Source organism: Erythrolamprus reginae, chromosome 3, assembly GCF_031021105.1.
Source record: "Erythrolamprus reginae isolate rEryReg1 chromosome 3, rEryReg1.hap1, whole genome shotgun sequence".
Classification (NCBI taxonomy): domain Eukaryota; kingdom Metazoa; phylum Chordata; class Lepidosauria; order Squamata; family Dipsadidae; genus Erythrolamprus; species Erythrolamprus reginae.
The window spans coordinates 61443927-61461785 of record NC_091952.1 but is presented as its reverse complement, the minus strand read 5'-3'; the positions used below and the strand labels follow the sequence as shown (position 1 = coordinate 61461785).

General features: G+C 38.4%; 1 protein-coding gene across 2 annotated transcripts in view; it reads left to right on the top strand.

Annotated features, from left to right (window-relative positions):
* Positions 1 to 17859, top strand: part of PLXNA2 (plexin A2) — a 545151-nt gene that overhangs the window by 335175 nt on the left and 192117 nt on the right. For both annotated transcript variants that reach the window (XM_070745594.1, XM_070745595.1), the window contains 2 exons: positions 501 to 597; positions 3228 to 3342. In XM_070745594.1, the coding sequence (XP_070601695.1) occupies positions 501 to 597; positions 3228 to 3342 (212 nt within the window). The remainder of the gene's footprint in view (positions 1 to 500; positions 598 to 3227; positions 3343 to 17859) is intronic.

Genomic DNA, 17859 nt, shown 5'->3' with positions numbered 1-17859 from the left:
TATGTTTATCCCAGGCATGTTTAAATTCAGTTACTGTGGATTTACCAACCACGTCTGCTGGAAGTTTGTTCCAAGGATCTACTACTCTTTCAGTGAAATAATATTTTCTCACGTTGCTTTTGATCTTTCCCCCAACTAACTTCAGATTGTGTCCCCTTGTTCTTGTGTTCACTTTCCTATTAAAAACACTTCCCTCCTGAACCTTATTTAACCCTTTAACATATTTAAATGTTTTGATCATGTCCCCCCTTTTCCTTCTGTCCTCCAGACTATACAGATTGAGTTCATTAAGTCCTTCCTGATACATTTTATGCTTAAGACCTTCCACCATTCTTGTAGCCCGTCTTTGGACCCGTTCAATTTTGTCAATATCTTTTTGTAGGTGAGGTCTCCAGAACTGAACACAGTATTCCAAGATAATTTAAAAATGCATAAAATATCTGTAGAATTGTTCTTGTGCATAATGTTTCAATAATTTCTTTCTTTTTTTTCTCTCCCAGACTGGTTTGGCATAGAGCTCCTGTTGAAATCCAGAGAAACTGGCAAGATGTTTGTCAGCACAGAGTTCAAATTTTACAATTGCAGTGCCCATCAGCTGTAAGATATCTTCTCATGTTTCTTTCATGAATAGCTTTACAATTCAATAGAGATTTTTGTCCATTTTTTTTTTTGCAGCAAGAACTGCAAAATTGCTGTGTATAAAGTTTGTAATCAAGCTCAGAACGTCCTAGCTAGGATTCACTAGTATTTACATAAAGAAAAATGGTTAGTTATTTGCTTAATTGGGATAATTAGTTTTTAGGTGTTACTTGGACATCTAATACAGTCATTAGAAAAATGATTACATTTCAAAGACACTTCTATGATGTAGTTTCAGTATTATGATGTTAAATTAAGCTTCTTCAAAGTTGTTCTGCACGATTTCTATAAACAGATGACCTGGGTAAAAATTAATAGATTTTTTAAATTTAATTAATTAATTAGATTTGTATGCCACCCAATCCCGAAGGATTCAGGGTGGCTTTATGTCATTTCAATGTCAATTTCTAGTACTTCACTAAACCTTCAGTTACTGAAAGACTAAACTATAAAAGTTAAATTTCACAGTTTATTAATCTTTTATGCTGAGATAATTTTTTTAACCCAAACTAGAAACTTTACAAAATAATGGCCACTCAAAGTGTAAGAAAGCATTCCAAGGTATTACAACTCATGATAAAAAAACTATATTCAATGCCCCATATAATAAAATTATATGCTCAATATCAGAATCTAACAGCAGCACTTACATGCCAAGATCATAAAGATTCATTTTGATCTGCGGAAATGGAAACTAAAGAGCACGTGTCATTAAAATTCCTGTCAAGAGAACTTAAAATAATGAGAAATGTGTCAAATAAGTGAGTAATTAAATACGTTAATGCTGCTTAATGAGATTTGCATTAAGCTGCACTCTGCTTTTTCTTTTTCTGAAATGACCTTAAAATAACTTATTCTAATCATTTAGAATAAGTTATTTTAAGGTCATTTCAGAAAAAGAAAAAGCAGAGTGCAGCTGAGGATTAAAGATGGACAAACAGAGTTTATGTGTCTTTTGCAAATACTGAACTTTTAAATTTGAAAATGAAGAATTATCTGTTTGAGATACTGGAATCATTCATAGAATTCACATTCTATGTGAAGACTGGAAATGGGAGGTGGGGAGGATTCAAAAATTTGCAGTTGTCATGTAGAAAAAACTGGTCTCTTTAATTAATCTAGTAAACTCTCCCTGATTTGGTAAGAATTAGTTAAGTTTAAGGAAAGGGTATATTAAGCCAGTGTTATTAAGCTGTAACACATTTGGGCATGATTTATTTATTGTACAAGCAATGGAGAGGACTATATGAAGATGAACTTATCTTTTCTTGCTGGTCTTCTTTTTTGAGGAGAGAGAAGTAATATTTCATTGGAAACTGCCTTCACGAATTTTAAGGGTGTTACCATATACCATGTTTTCATCATCATACTTCTTTTCTGATTCCCTGATCAGAAAGCAGAGGTCTGATTAGTCGTTCTGTTTTCATCCTTAAATGTTTCCCTTATATGAATCTATCCATTAAAATTTGATATGCCGTATTGATGGAACAAAATTAACTCATTTGGGTCTATTCAAACACAAGAGCAAGATGTTTAGGAAGGTAACCTGTATAGGCTAAGTATCTTGAGATTTCAGCTGGTTCAGTTCATAAACACTTCAGACTAAAAACAAAAAAATCAGCAACATTTCCTTTTTATTTGCACAAGAGTTTTAAGATTCTGGAGCATATGCTCTAGATTGGAAACAGTCGGGAATATCAGATTTTCACTGAGTAATTTTTGCATTAATCAGGTGTTATTTTATCTGTACCATGCAGCCTAAAATTTAGAGAATATCTTTGACAACCAAATACATTTTAGAGAAGCATAAGATTTGAATCAGGAAATTCTCTTAGCTGTTGAGATTCTAAGATACGATATATTGAAACAAAAGATAAACCCAAAAGCATAGCAACCTGTGTTAGGTGAACTTAATGGCTTTGGTTTAAAGGCACTGGCCATATGCAAAATGCCATGAAAACATGGTAATGCTTCTTACCTGTTCTAAGAGATTATCACAAAGTTCAATTTTTCTACCAATTATTAAAAGTATCTTTAGCATGGTGCATGAGAACTACAAACTTTTTTTCAAATGAAATACAGTGTTCCCTCGATTTTTGCGGGTTCGAACTTCTCGAAAAGTCTATACCACGGTTTTTCAAAAATGTTAATTTAAAAATACTTTGCAGGTTTTTTCCCTATACCATGGTTTTTCCTGCCCGATGACGTCATATGTCGTCACCAAACTTTCATCTGCCTTTAATAAATATTTTTTAAATAAACTTTAATAAATAAACATGGTGAATAATGATCCAAATGGTTGCTAAGGGAATGGGAAATTGCACTTTAGGGGTTTAAAGTGTTAAGGGAAGGCTGGTGATACTGTTCATAGCCAAAAATAGTGTATTTATTTCCGCATCTCTACTTCGCAGAAATTCGACTTTCGCGGGCGGTCTCAGAACACATCCCCCACGAAAATCGAGGGAACACTGTACTGTATTTGTTTTGTTTAAGAAAATATATAAAGCTTTGCTGACTTACCAATAATACTCTTATTTATCAGGCATTATCAATAATAAACCTATTTGCCTATGTTTCTTTCTTGGCAGATGCCTCTCTTGTGTGAATAGTGCATTTCGCTGTCACTGGTGCAAATATCGAAACCTATGCACTCATGATCCAACAACATGCTCCTTTCAGGAAGGACGGATCAATGTTTCTGAGGTATAAATACTGGATTTAGGAACTGGACAAGACCGTTCTGGTGCAAGTCTTAGTAAATATTTGCCTTGTGATTTAACTGACCTCACTTTTCCCATTTCCACTTCACCTTGTGACAAAAGAGGGTGAAAGACTTGATTGGTGATCTCGTTCCTACACAAGATATGTTGGAATATGAATATGAGATTGCAAATCTCAATAAATTCATAGTACATTCAAGCCAGATCCGGTGGTATGTTTGGAAGAAGACCAACTGTGAAAAACACTAATGACTCTCTGTTGGCTGTAAATAACATATATTTGATATGATAATAATTCCCATCATTTGTTTCAGGAAAGATCAGTTTTTATACCTTTAGGCAGTAACACAGCATCAGTTTACACAGACAGACATCTCAGAGAAATTATTCTGGCAGCACTCTTCCAGTGCATGAGAGATATATTTTGAAAGCTGTTTTTACCATGTTTTATCTGAGAATCTTAGTAATAGAACTAAAAAGAAAATGATGTTTTATTATTAGGCTCAGAACAGTTTGGGAAATGGTTATGTTCATCCTGTGATTTGGTAATATTCTCTATTTTATTTATTTATTATTTATTAATCAGATTTGTATGCCGCCCCTCTCCATAGACTCGGGGCGGCTAATAACAATAATAATACAATGTAAACAAATCTAATATTTAAGTTAATTTAAATATTAGTTTTAACGTTTTGATATATTTGGAACTAATTGAAGCTTCTTGACATTATTTATAAGCATATTTCATGATGCTGATATGTATTATGATTAAGAATATCTGATATTGAGATGGAATCTGGAAAATGACTGAAGAAGAGGTGGTTTAAGATTTAAGCAAAGGCTGCAGTAAGGAAAGTTTTAGGATAGACAGAAGCTGCCCAAGCTTAATGAATAAATGATGTTGCCCAATAATCCTGGATAAATTAAACATATTCTTTCTTCAAATAAATGTACAAATTGTCAGTATGCTCAATCTGAATTGGGACCTGGATATAATGTAAAGGCATTTATACTTTGCTTCTTATTTTGAAATTGGAAAAAAAAGTGACCCACAACTGTAGTTTGTATTGGAAATTGTATTACTAAAAGCAGAGAGAGAACATTTGGAATTAGTACCGCATATACTCGAGTATAAGCCGACCCGAGTATAAGCCGAGGCACCAGTTTTGCCACAAAAAACTGGGAAAACTTATTGACCCGAGTATAAGCCGAGGTTAGAAAATGCAGTGGCTACTGGTAACTTATAAAAATGGAAACCAATAAAATTACATTAATTGAAACATCAGAAGATCACATGTTTTAGAATATTTATTTTAAAGAAAACCAGTAAACTAGCTCTGTAAATTTAAAACAGGATTCCTTCTCATCATCTCATCATTAATTGGATTTACATTATTGTTCTGTTTTTATATATGCTGTGAGCCACCCTGAGTCCTTGGAGAGGAGCGGCATACAGATCCAGTTAATTAATTAAATAAATAAATAAATAAATAAATAAATCTGTATATCCAAACAGAGCTTCAGCATTAGCTGCTGTGAGGTTATCAGCATAGAAAACCAGATAGGTAGGTAGGTAGGTAGGTAGGTAGATGATAGACAGACAGACAGACAGACAGACAGACAGACAGACAGACAGACAGACAGACAGACAGACTAGTGAGACAAGCAAAACTTGCAAAACACAGACAGCTCTTGTGGTTTTGTATCCTAAATATGCAGGTCCTATTAAGAATCAAACTCATTTTTAAAATATGTAAAATGCTTCCCCTCATACTTGTTAATTGAAACTTGCTCTCAAACCCACTTTATAAAAGGCAACTTTTAAAGATCCACAAACACACTTTAGGAATTCCTGTCTAGCTCTTGCCTTATTAGTTCCTATCCAAGCAAGGACAGCAACTACCACAAAATATCATTTTTTAAACAGTTTAAATCCTTTCAAAGGAGGGGGAGGAGAATCTGACAGCAGGGGGCCTTTTTAATCCAACTAAGGGCAATGCAGAGAGAGCAAGGAATAGTTACTGTAAACCTGTTGACAAATACACACAGGGAGTAAAAAAAAAAAGCCTCCGGGTTTCAGCAAGAGGTAGCTGGCTTTTTTCACGGTGGGGGGGAGAGGGGGCATACACACACACACATACACACACACACACACACACACACACGACCTCACCGGCTTCCCATTGCTTTTTCCCCCTCTCGGTTGGAGCAAATGGCTGCCTCCTTTGCTTGAGCCAGGGAGAGAAGGCACCAGCTCCACCCCTCCCACAGCTCCTACGGCGTGGGAGAGGGGACAAAAGCTGGTGCCTCCTCGCTCTGGCTCAAGTAATGGCGCCCTCTTGTGGTGACTTTGTCAATGACCCGAGTATAAGCCGAGGTTGTGTTTATCAGCCCATTTTTGGGCTGAAAAACTCGGCTTATACTCGAGTATATACGGTAATTGAGAAGGATGATAGAGTATCCACAAGACCAAAGGAAAAATTTCATTTTCCATTTTTACTATAAAATGTTAAGTGATCAATATTTTGAAAAGGTGAGGTATAAAAGTGTCTGCCTTTGATGAAAAAAATTAACGTATTTCAGATTTCAAGTAGAAATAATTGGTTTTAATTGATCTTATAAATGCGAAAGTCTAACAAATAGCAAGGTTGAAGTGAATAAAATGCTATAAAATAATAAGGAAAATTTTAATTTCTTTTCCAGTTATAATACAATTATGCTGCAAATATACCCAAAGAGAAATAGCAAACTTTAAAAATAGGATATATTCTTGATTAGTAATAATAGCAGATATATGTATACACATCATGAATGTAAAAATTATTAGGGCTCACAACAGAAATGCATGTTTGCAAAAGATCATTGATGCTTTTTTATCAGAAGTGAAGCCAAATGACTTGCATGAGCTATGAAATTCGAAGTACCTTGCCCAGAAAGAATTGTCAGCTTTGAAGATCAACAAAAAGTTTTAAATGCATGAATCTTCCTTCTAAAGTAGTTGTAAAAACCAATCTGCTTTTATGAATATGCACTTTCTCAGCTGTTCTGCAATAGTATTCTATTTAGTACTTTGGAAGCAAAATGGAGAAGAGCTGGAGAGATGCAGAGAAAAAAGATTTGTCTAGTCTAGAATGAAGAAGGGACAACTGGTATTTCAATTGTAAAGAAACTCTTAACTTTTATTATAAAAAGTGTGATTTAGATAAGATGTTAAGGACAATTTCTTAATTAAGCTGACCTACATAAGAATAATTATGGGGTCTAGGTTTAGCATTTTTTTTAAATAGGTTTTTTTTTGGATTTTTTTTAATGATTCAAAGACTTATCTAGGATATATTTGGAGGAATATCTATGCCTGAAAAATCAGCCTTTGAATGTTTATTGTTTCACTATCCTCTGTTCTTGGCACTTCCTTTTTTCATTGGTCTATATTGAGCATTTGCATAAGCTAATTTGAGGAATCCCTTTGCTAACCATAATTGTGATGACAGAAATCATTGTTCCTATTTTCTCTATACATCTAAGCACAGACCCCTGTATAACTTAATAAATTAATTTATTGAGCCTTTTCAAAAGAATTGAATTGCTGAATGTGAGAGCTACAGTATGATTTAGTTACTCTAAAAAGTCTTTGCAGATAGTAATACTCAGATATCAGAATATTTCTTGTTTCATGTTTTAACACTACCCTGCTAGCAAAGCTCTTAATTTAATATAACAGAAATCAAATAGCAAAAATTAAGTTGCATTTGGAAGCAAAGCAAAAACAATATATCCACGAAACTCGCTGCAGTTACTAGAAAAACAGCACACAACAAAACTCTTTTTTGTGAATATTATATAGCATTTAATTTGGTATTAATATTTATATATGAGAATCTATCTCAACAACCATTTCGAACTGAATTAGTTAACACATCTCTAAAATGTTAAAATCATCCCTTTCATTAGATGTTAGCTAGAGTTAAGAATCTCCCACATTGCTAGCAATTGTTCGTTTGTGGTAAAATAAAAGCAACCTTAACCCTTTTAAAGTAAGGTTATAGTTTTCAAAACTATTGAAAAAGAGGCACTTTCAGGTTTTACCATTTTGTTCTCCATTAATGCTTAGAGGCAGATCTGCACTCTACAGCCACTCAAATAAATTTGCACTGTGTGAATCCTTTTCCTCTTTACACTCTGGCAGATTTATTATTTAACACAGTTAAAAAACCATATACTTAAGATTGTGGAACCAGCCAGCTCTGACAATGAGGATGTATGACTTCAATTTTGTCCAAGGCATTCACTGAAAACAATATGATTCACTTTGTGGGCAGAATTGGTTGTTATGCTTATTTCTTAAAGTGTTTCTATCCTACCTTTCTATCCAATGCACTTCAAATTGAGAAACAGACTATTTAAAAAAGTATAAAAAAGCCATTAGAGAGAATTTTTAAAATTATTCCACAACTACACAAAACTGAAAATAACAATAAATAAACTTTTGTAGAAGATAGTTTATTAAAAAATAAGTTTTAGTTATTTGTTGAAGCATGAACAATGAAGTAGCTATAAAATGTCTTGGAAAAGCATTCCCTTCCTACCCTATTTTTCTATCTACTGAATTTCAGATTTGATCCTAGGGAGAATAGATATAATCTACAAGCTAAACTGTAGAATGGCAGACTTGAGTAGACTCTCATAGTGTAGAGCAATTAATTCATTAGCTTTATTTTTTAAAATTTCCAGAACTTTTCATTCTGTTCAGATTTTTCATGATGGGCTATGTGGGGAAAATCACATTCCTATCCCAATAGACCTGTATTTCTCAATCTTGGCACTCTAATTGAAGCTTGGACTTCAATTGCTTGGTTGATACTAAATTGATTTTCCATTTCAGTATCTTCATTGCCAATTATAAGGCCGGTGGTTGAATCTGTAGTTGTTAGTTTACTTTCCTTAATATTTAAATCTTAGTCCCATTCTTTTACTGCACTCTGACTCTTATTACAACTTGCAGATTCTTTGCATTTTAAGCTAACAAAGTAATGTTGTCAGCATAGCGTAAGATATTGATATTTCTTCTTCCAATTTTAAAATCACGCTTATCTTCTTTCAATTTAGTTCTCTTAATGCAGTGTTTCTAAAATAATTGGGGGGGGGCACGGAGCAATGCCAAGGGGGGCATGTGACCCCGGGGAACGTACTTTTTTTGCTGCAGGGAGTAGGGGTTTTTTTGCACTGAACAATAGCACGCAGCACAGAATAGAAGATATGAAGTGCAGATAACAAACCTTTAAGAGACACCATGGAAAAATATTTAACAGGGATTAAAAGAAAGGAGGAGAGAGATGGAGATAATGAGACAAATGTAAGTCTCCTGAAAGCTGAGGAAATTATGACAAAGCATATGTAGCGCTAGGCTTCACTGTGACTATGGTGGGAGATGAGGAAAGACCTGTATGTTTACTGTGTCTAAAAATGGATGGCAGCGGACAGCATGAAGCCAAATAAATTGTCACTTAAACACATTACACCCCAATCACACTGATAAACCACTTGATTTTTTTCAGCGAAAACGTGCTGAATATTACAATCATACCGGTGGAGGGGGCATGAAATGTTTACTTCTTCCTAGGGGGAGGGTAACAGAAAATAATTGAAAAACTCTGCCTTAATGTATATTCAGCATATACATTAAGTTGCGACCCTATTTGGACCGGGAGTCACTGCTCACAGTCACTCATGCCATCATCACCTCGAGGCTCGACTACTGTAATGCTCTCTACATGGGGCTACCTTTGAAAAGTGTTCGGAAACTTCAGATCGTGCAGAATGCAGCTGCGAGAGCAATCATGGGCTTTCCCAAATATGCCCATGTTGCACCAACACTCTGCAGTCTGCATTGGTTGCTGATCAGTTTCCGGTCACAATTCAAAGTGTTGGTTATGACCTATAAAACCCTTCATGGCACCGGACCAGATTATCTCTGCTGCACGAATCCCAGCAACCAGTTAGGTCCCACAGAGTGAGTCTTCTCCGGGTCCCGTCAACTAAACAATGCCGCTTGGCAGGACCCAGGGGAATAGCCTTCTCTGTGGCAGCCCCAGCCCTCTGGAACCAACTCCCCCCAGAGATTAGAATTGCCCCCACCCTACTTGGCTTTCGTAAGCTACTTAAAACCCACCTCTGCTGCCAGGCATGGGGGAATTGAGATACTCTTTCCCACTAGGCCTTTAAAATTTTATGCATGGTATGTCTGTATGTATGTTTGGTTTTTATATTAATGGGTTTTTAATCGTTTTTATTATTGGATTATTATTGTACGCTGTCTTATTATTGCTCTTAGCCGCCCCGAGTCTCCGGAGAGGGGCAGCATACAAATCCAATCAATCAATCAATCAATCAATCAATAAATAAATAAATAAATAAACAAACAAACAAACAAACAAACAAACAAACAAATATTGTAAGTTGAATAAATAAAAGGAAAACATGTAGCCTTGTCTCACTGCTTTACCAACCTGGGATATGCGTGTATGAATGTATATATGCATGTGTATGTGCACGCACTGAGAGAGAGAGAGAGAGTAAAAAAACCACAAAACAAGAAAATCAGCTTATATAACAAAAGCCTTTTTAAATAAGATTAACAAAGAGAGATCAGTAGCCAGGAAGATACTTACTCTCATATTCCCACCAAATTTACTTTCTGGAAAATTAGGAAAAGTGTTTTCTTTTAATATTTTAAAGTTTATTCAATATTTTAGCAAAGGATTCAGTCATTCACAGTTCTTACTTTTGGTTTGTATAAAACTTTATAAAATTAACTATAATGAGCCCTTTGGCTTTGTTTCTGATGAACTATTTCTGTGCTGAATAAGACTTTATCCATCTAAAATATGAGAACATAAGAACACATAGATCTGGCATTTATTACTAAGATCTCACTAGTTAATGGCAGGGAAATAGTCTTATTGTAAATCTGCCCTGCCAGGTTTCATGTTGTACAGCAAGCATGAAAATTTGAAAGGGGAAGAGGCAGTGGCTATAAGATATCTGTAAGATTCTCAGATGAGAATCTATGGGTTGCCATGTAGACAACGAAGCATGAACTAAATCCATGTTTTCCTGATCCTTTTGGGAAACTAGGAAATAAATTAACTGAATTTGAGAAGTTCGTTGAATTAACAAGTGATGCCACCTGGCTTGAAAAGAAGAGTGATGTAACTTCTTTTGATGAAATCTCTTGATTTGAGAACCTTTGATAAAGTTCTCCATCAAATATGCAATCTCTGTCACTTCCACTTTTTGCTGTTGAGAAAGGAGAAGGGATTCATTAAAGAGAATTCTAAGGGTAATGGTTTATCTGGATCTTTTTCAGTGAGGATTCAGACTCTGATATAGGATGAAAAGAGCTGATAGATAAATTAGTGAAGATTGGACTTAATCCCTGGATAGTTCAGTGGATTTCAAGCTGGCTGAAGCATAGACATCAGAGAGTTATTGTTAATGGAGAGTATTCTGAGCAGAGACAGGTTACAAGCGGTGTGCCACAAGGGTCTGTTCTGGGTCCTATTCTTTTTAATATGTTTGTGAGTGACATAGGGGAAGGTTTGGTAGGGAAGGTTTGCCTATTTGCCGATGACTCTAAAGTGTGCAATAGGGTTGATATTCCTGGAGGGGTCTGTAATATGGTAAATGATTTAGCTTTACTAGATAAATGGTCAAAGCAATGGAAACTGCAGTTTAATGTTTCCAAATGTAAAATAATGCACTTGGGGAAATCTGAGTATTGCATTGGCAGTTCTGTGTTAGCAAAAACTTCAGAAGAGAAGGATTTAGGGGTAGTGATTTCTGACAGTCTCAAAATGGGTGAGCAGTGTGGTCGGGCAGTAGGAAAAGCAAGTAGGATGCTTGGCTGCATAGCTTGGCTGCATAGCTAGAGGTATAACAAGCAGGAAGAGGGAGATTGTGATCCCCTTATATAGAGCGCTGGTGAGACCACATTTGGAATACTGTGTTCAGTTCTGGAGACCTCACCTACAAAAAGATATTGACAAAATTGAACGGGTCCAAAGATGGGCTACAAGAATGGTGGAAGGTCTTAAGCATAAAACGTATCAGGAAAGACTTAATGAACTCAATCTGTATAGTCTGGAGGACGGAAGGAAAAGGGGGGACATGATCGAAACATTTAAATATGTTAAAGGGTTAAATAAGGTTCAGGAGGGAAGTGTTTTTAATAGGAAAGTGAACACAAGAACAAGGGGACACAATCTGAAGTTAGTTGCGGGAAAGATCAAAAGCAACGTGAGAAAATATGATTTCACTGAAAGAGTAGTAGATCCTTGGAACAAACTTCCAGCAGACGTGGTTGGTAACTGAATTTAAACATGCCTGGAATAAACATATATCCATTGTAAGATGAAATACAAGAAATAGTATAAGGGCAGACTAGATGGACCATGAGGTCTTTTTCTGCCATCAGTCTTCTATGTTTCTATGTTTCTAAAATAGACATATAGATGAACTATGACAATTACATTTTATATAGAGCTATCTTTGAAACAATTTAAACGCTACAACTTCTATAGAAGGTCATTACTTAGGGTCAGACCCAATTCTTCAGGATAAAATCAATTTTAATAAGATTGTTGCCAATCTTCCAAGCCCAATTCAAAGCGCTATTCATCTTTAAAATCTCTACACAGCATAGAACAGGTCAATATTGAATCTGCTTCTCTGATGCAAATTTCTAGTAAGGAGCTGTTGAAAATTCTACTTTCTTACTTTCTCCAACGGTAAATAGAATATGAGCTATATTTTGGAAGAGGATCCCTTTATGTTGTATATCATCTCCATAAAAATTACCTGTGATCCCATCCTATTAATGTGCCTTTGATTTTGTCTGAAAGTTGCAACAATTGTATTAAAATCTTAATTTACTGGGATGATTGATAACTATACTAATTTGATAATTGTATTAAATCAATTAATATATTGTTATTAATAATAATAATAATATATTATTACACTTGACTTTGGAATTATTTATTTTTTAATCTTTTCATGATCCAAAATGTAATAAGCTTTCGACCAGCCTCCAAAACTGATTGGACATGTTTGTGGAGATAATGAAAGAAAATAATTATATTCTTTTCATCCATTATTGCCATAATGAGTGATCTTCACTCAGGTTTTCAGCAATTAAGAAGATTATGCCATTGAAATAAAGGAACTAGGGAATTTGTCTTTCCTACAAAATCCTGCAATGGATTGTTCAGTTAAGCTGTCAGACTAAAAGCCTTTGATTGAAACATTGTTAACAGCATTCACTGGTAATATCTAGCATTAAATGAGTTCTGTATTATAAAACATTTATGCGGGCAAAATATATAGAAAAAACCCTGCTTGTCATTTTATGGTAGTGTGGAAATCATAACAAAAAGAGCCCTGGCTAAAGTGGTAAAAAATTAAAAGGTGAACAGAAAGTCATAGTCATATAATTATTTTATTATTATAAAATATCTCAATATAATCTCATTTAAGAAGATTATATTTTTTATTAACATTTAGTGTATTTTTATCTAATCTAAAGTGAAATGTCTTGGGATAATTGATAATTATTCTCATAAATTTGGGGATAATCCTCCATTGGTATCCATTCTGTACAAATTGTGTTTTTACATGTATGGCACTGATTGAGGAAGATAAAAATATTCACAGATTTTGAAAGATTAAACTTAATGCACATTCCATTTCTTTTCCTTGGAAATATTTAGATAATACCTGATTGTGTTTCCAGCCTGGTCTGAAGCTCCTTGCAATTATAATCATAATTTTTAGAATAATCTGCCTAACCTTTAACTACCTAGACCTTTTAGCAAGGAATTGAAATCCATAGATCAATAAAGATCCAGATTATCTTATTCATTTTTTTCTTGATAGCTTTTGAAAGCATCTGAAACAATAATATAAATTAGCTGCATATAAAGTATGTGATAGAACATCCAAGTCTACTCATACTCCAATAGCTCATTACAATCAAGCACTGACTATTTCATAACCATACATACATTTATGTATATTTGAACTGTATGCATTTGATTGTATCCTCGAAATCATTAATTATATTTTAAACTTTTCTGAGAATAAAAAATTACATTATAAGGTGGTAAAAATCTTGAAAGGCTTTATCATCTAATTGGGAGCTGCCCACAGTTGGTTATATAAATGTTTTATATAAATAAAGACTAGGTGTGTAATCTGCTTACAACTAATTATGGTGATTTGTGGGCATCGAACATCTAACCTTTTTCTTAACTATTATAATTAGTATTAGTAACAGTAGCAGCAGCAGTTAAACGTGTATGCCACCCAACTCTCAAAAAAAAATATTAAAATGTAAAAAAAAGAGATAAAGATGGAAAACCCAATTAAATGAGTGGTCTCACTCTTCCTCATCGAAGGCCTGAGTGAAGACCCTTCATATGTTCACATAAACAGATGATAATGGAACTGGCTAGTCAGGTGAAACAAATTGAAACAATTATTTCTGTAGAATCTTCTGGAATTCATACTATGAGGTACAGAATAATTTTGTGGGTGGTATTTTTCTGAACATTTTATTTAAGAATAAAAGATGCAAACTATTAATTTTGTTTGATGAACACATATTTGTGGGTAGGAATTAAAATAAGAATTATATTCTACAAACTTACTTTGTCCTAACAGTGTTTGTTTCCATAAGCCAATGCAGAATGTTATAGATACATACAGTGGTACCTCGAGATAAGAGTTTAATTCGTTCCGGACCTGGGCTCTTAAGTCGAGCAGCTCTTATCTCGAACAACTTTTCCCCATAGGAATTAATGTAAATAATTTTAATTGGTTCCAGCCCTCAAAAAACTCACAAAGTTAGTCTAAATTATGCAAAAATACATGTTTTTAATGAAGAAATGTACATGTACATATAAATGAATAATGAAGTTTCTTTCACTTAACTTGTAAACTTTCTTAAACTTTTAAATTTACATATGTTCAACTTCTCTGCCACCCAATCCTGTAGGACAGAGGTCCCCAACCCTTTTTGCAGCAGGGACTGGCTTTAAGCGATCAAGAGAGGAATGTGTGAATGAATGGACGGAGGGTGGGAAGGAAGGAAGGAAAGAGGGAAGGGACAGGAACAGAGGAAGGAAGGAAGGAAACTTATGAAAGGGGAGAGTAAGAGAGGAATGAGTGAAGGGAGGGAGGGAGGGAAGAAGGTGGGAAGGAGAAAGAAAAGAAGAAATAGAGGAAGGGAAGGTAAAAGAGAGAAAGAAAAAGAGCAAGAAAGAAAGCAAGAAAGAAAGAAAGAAAGAAAGGGGGAAGGGACAGGAACAGAGGAAGGAAGGAAGGAAACTTATGAAAGGGGAGAGTAAGAGAGGAATGAGTGAAGGGAGGGAGGGAGGGAAGAAGGTGGGAAGGAGAAAGAAAAGAAGAAATAGAGGAAGGGAAGGTAAAAGAGAGAAAGAAAAAGAGCAAGAAAGAAAGCAAGAAAGCAAGAAAGCAAGCAAGCAAGAAAGCAAGAAAGAAAGAAAGAAAGAAAGAAAGAAAGAAAGAAAGAAAGAAAGAAAGAAAGAAAGAAAGGGGGAAGGGACAGGAACAGAGGAAGGAAGCAAGGAAACTTATGAAAGGGGAGAGTTAGAGAGGAATGAGTGAAGGGAGGGAGGGAGGGTAGAAGGTGGGAAGGAGAAAGAAAAGAAGAAAGAGGAAGGGAAGGTAAAAGAGAGAAAGAAAAAGAGCAAGAAAGAAAGAAAGAAAGAAAGGCAACTTCAAAGAAAGGCTCACTGAGCATCTCTCACTCTCTCTCTCTTTCTATCCCTCTCTTTCTCTCTCTCCCCTCTCTCTCTTTCTCTTTCTCTCCCCCTCCTGGACCTTTTCGCGCCTTTTCAATGCCCTTCCCTGTGCTTCGGAAGCCGCCGAACACCGTCAGAGGGGCGCGTCAGCGGCTTCCGAAGCACAGGGAAAGGCTTAAGCCGCCGCCTTTTCCCTTCCCCGTGGGAGCAAACATGCTTTTGGGGTTTGGCTGGGGGGGAGAAGAAGTAGGACCTTCCTAACTCTCTCTCCCCCAGCCAACCCCCCAAAGCATGTTTGCTGCCACAGGATCTAGCGGCGAAGGGACGTGAAGGAATGGAAAGCTGAAACAGCCCCGTTTCAGCTTTCCATCCATCCACGTCACTTCGCCGCTAAATCCTGTGGCAGCAAACATGCTTTGGGGGGTTGGCTGGGGGGGAGAGAGTTAGGAAGGTCCTACTTCTTCTCCCCCCCAGCCAAACCCCAAAAGCATGTTTGCTGCCACAGGATCTAGCGGCGAAGGGACGTGAAGGAATGGAAAGCTGAAACAGCCCCGTTTCAGCTTTCCATCCATCCACGTCACTTCTCCCCCCCAGCCAACCCCCCAAAGCATGTTTGCTGCCACAGGATTTAGCGGCGAAGTGACGTGGATGGATGGAAAGCTGAAACGGGGCTGTTTCAGCTTTCCATTCCTTCACGTCCCTTCGCCGCTAGATCCTGTGGCAGCAAACATGCTTTTGGGGTTTGGCTGGGGGGGAGAAGAAGTAGGACCTTCCTAACTCTCTCCCCCCCAGCCAACCCCCCAAAGCATGTTTGCTGCCACAGGATTTAGCGGCGAAGTGACGTGGATGGATGGAAAGCTGAAACGGGGGCTGTTTCAGCTTTCCATTCCTTCACGTCCCTTCGCCGCTAGATCCTGTGGCAGCAAACATGCTTTTGGGGTTTGGCTGGGGGGGAGAAGATGTAGGACCTTCCTAACTCTCTCCCCCCCAGCCAACCCCCCAAAGCATGTTTGCTGCCACAGGATTTAGCGGCGAAGTGACGTGGATGGATGGAAAGCTGAAACGGGGCTGTTTCAGCTTTCCATTCCTTCACGTCCCTTCGCCGCTAGATCCTGTGGCAGCAAACATGCTTTTGGGGTTTGGCTGGGGGGGAGAAGAAGTAGGACCTTCCTAACTCTCCCCCCCCCAGCCAACCCCCCAAAGCATGTTTGCTGCCACAGGATTTAGCGGCGAAGTGACGTGGATGGATGGAAAGCTGAAACGGGGCTGTTTCAGCTTTCCATTCCTTCACGTCCCTTCGCCGCTAGATCCTGTGGCAGCAAACATGCTTTGGGGGTTTGGCTGGGGGGGAGAAGAAGTAGGACCTTCCTAACTCTCTCCCCCCCAGCCAACCCCCAAAGCATGTTTGCTGCCACAGGATTTAGCGATGAAGTGACGTGGATGGATGGAAAGCTGAAACGGGGCTGTTTCAGCTTTCCATTCCTTCACGTCCCTTCGCCGCTAGATCCTGTGGCAGCAAACATGCTTTTGGGGTTTGGCTGGGGGGGGGAGAAGAAGTAGGACCTTCCTAACTCTCTCCCCCCCAGCCAACCCCCCAAAGCATGTTTGCTGCCACAGGATTTAGCGGCGAAGTGACGTGGATGGATGGAAAGCTGAAACGGGGCTGTTTCAGCTTTCCATTCCTTCACGTCCCTTCGCCGCTAGATCCTGTGGCAGCAAACATGCTTTTGGGGTTTGGCTGGGGGGGAGAAGAAGTAGGACCTTCCTAACTCTCTCCCCCCCAGCCAACCCCCCAAAGCATGTTTGCTGCCACAGGATTTAGCGGGAAAGAGAAGAATGGCGAGAGAGCCGCGCGTGTGTCGCGGCTCTCTCAGGCTGCTCCGCCCGGGATGGGGATCCTCCGGAGGGGCGCACGGGAAGGGCTTAAGCCGCCGCATTTTCCCTTCCCCTTCGGAGCCCGAGAGGTGAAAAGAGAAGCCGCCGCCTTTTCCCTTCCCCTTCAGAGCCCGAGAGGGGGAAAGATAAGAATGGAGAGAGAGCCGCGCGTGTGTCGGTGTGTCGCGGCTCTCTCTCCATTCTTCTCTTTCCCCCTCTCGGGCTCCGAAGGGGAAGGGAAAAGGCGGCGGCTTAAGCCCTTCCCGTGCGCCCCTCCGGAGGATCCCCATCCCGGGCGGAGCAGCCTGAGAGAGCCGCGACACACGCGCGGCTCTCTCTCTCCATTCTTCTCTTTCCCCGGATCGCTTGCTTTCCCAGGCAGCCGGCTTGCTGGCCGGGGAAGCAAGCGATCCGGGGAAAGAGAAGAATGGAAAGAGAGCCGCGTGTGTGTCGGTGTGTTGCGGCTCTCTCAGGCTGCTCCACCCGGGATGGGGATCCTCCGGAGGTTTTAAAAGATCGCAGCCGGGTTGGGGGCTCGGGGGTTGCTAGAAAGCTCCCCCAGGCGGGCTGCGATCTTTTCAAACAGGCGCACCGCCTCTCCGCTGACTCCTGGCGAACTTCCTGGCTTTAGGAGTCAGCGGAGAGGCGGTGCGCATGTTTGAAAAGATTGCAGCCGGTCTGGGGGAGCTTTCTAGCAACCCCCGAGCCCGGGTTGGGGGTTCGGGGGGGTGCTGGAAATGTCGGGGGTTCACGGGCGGTTGCACGCGCTCCCGATCTCCCTGCTAGGCCCCTCGGAATTAAAA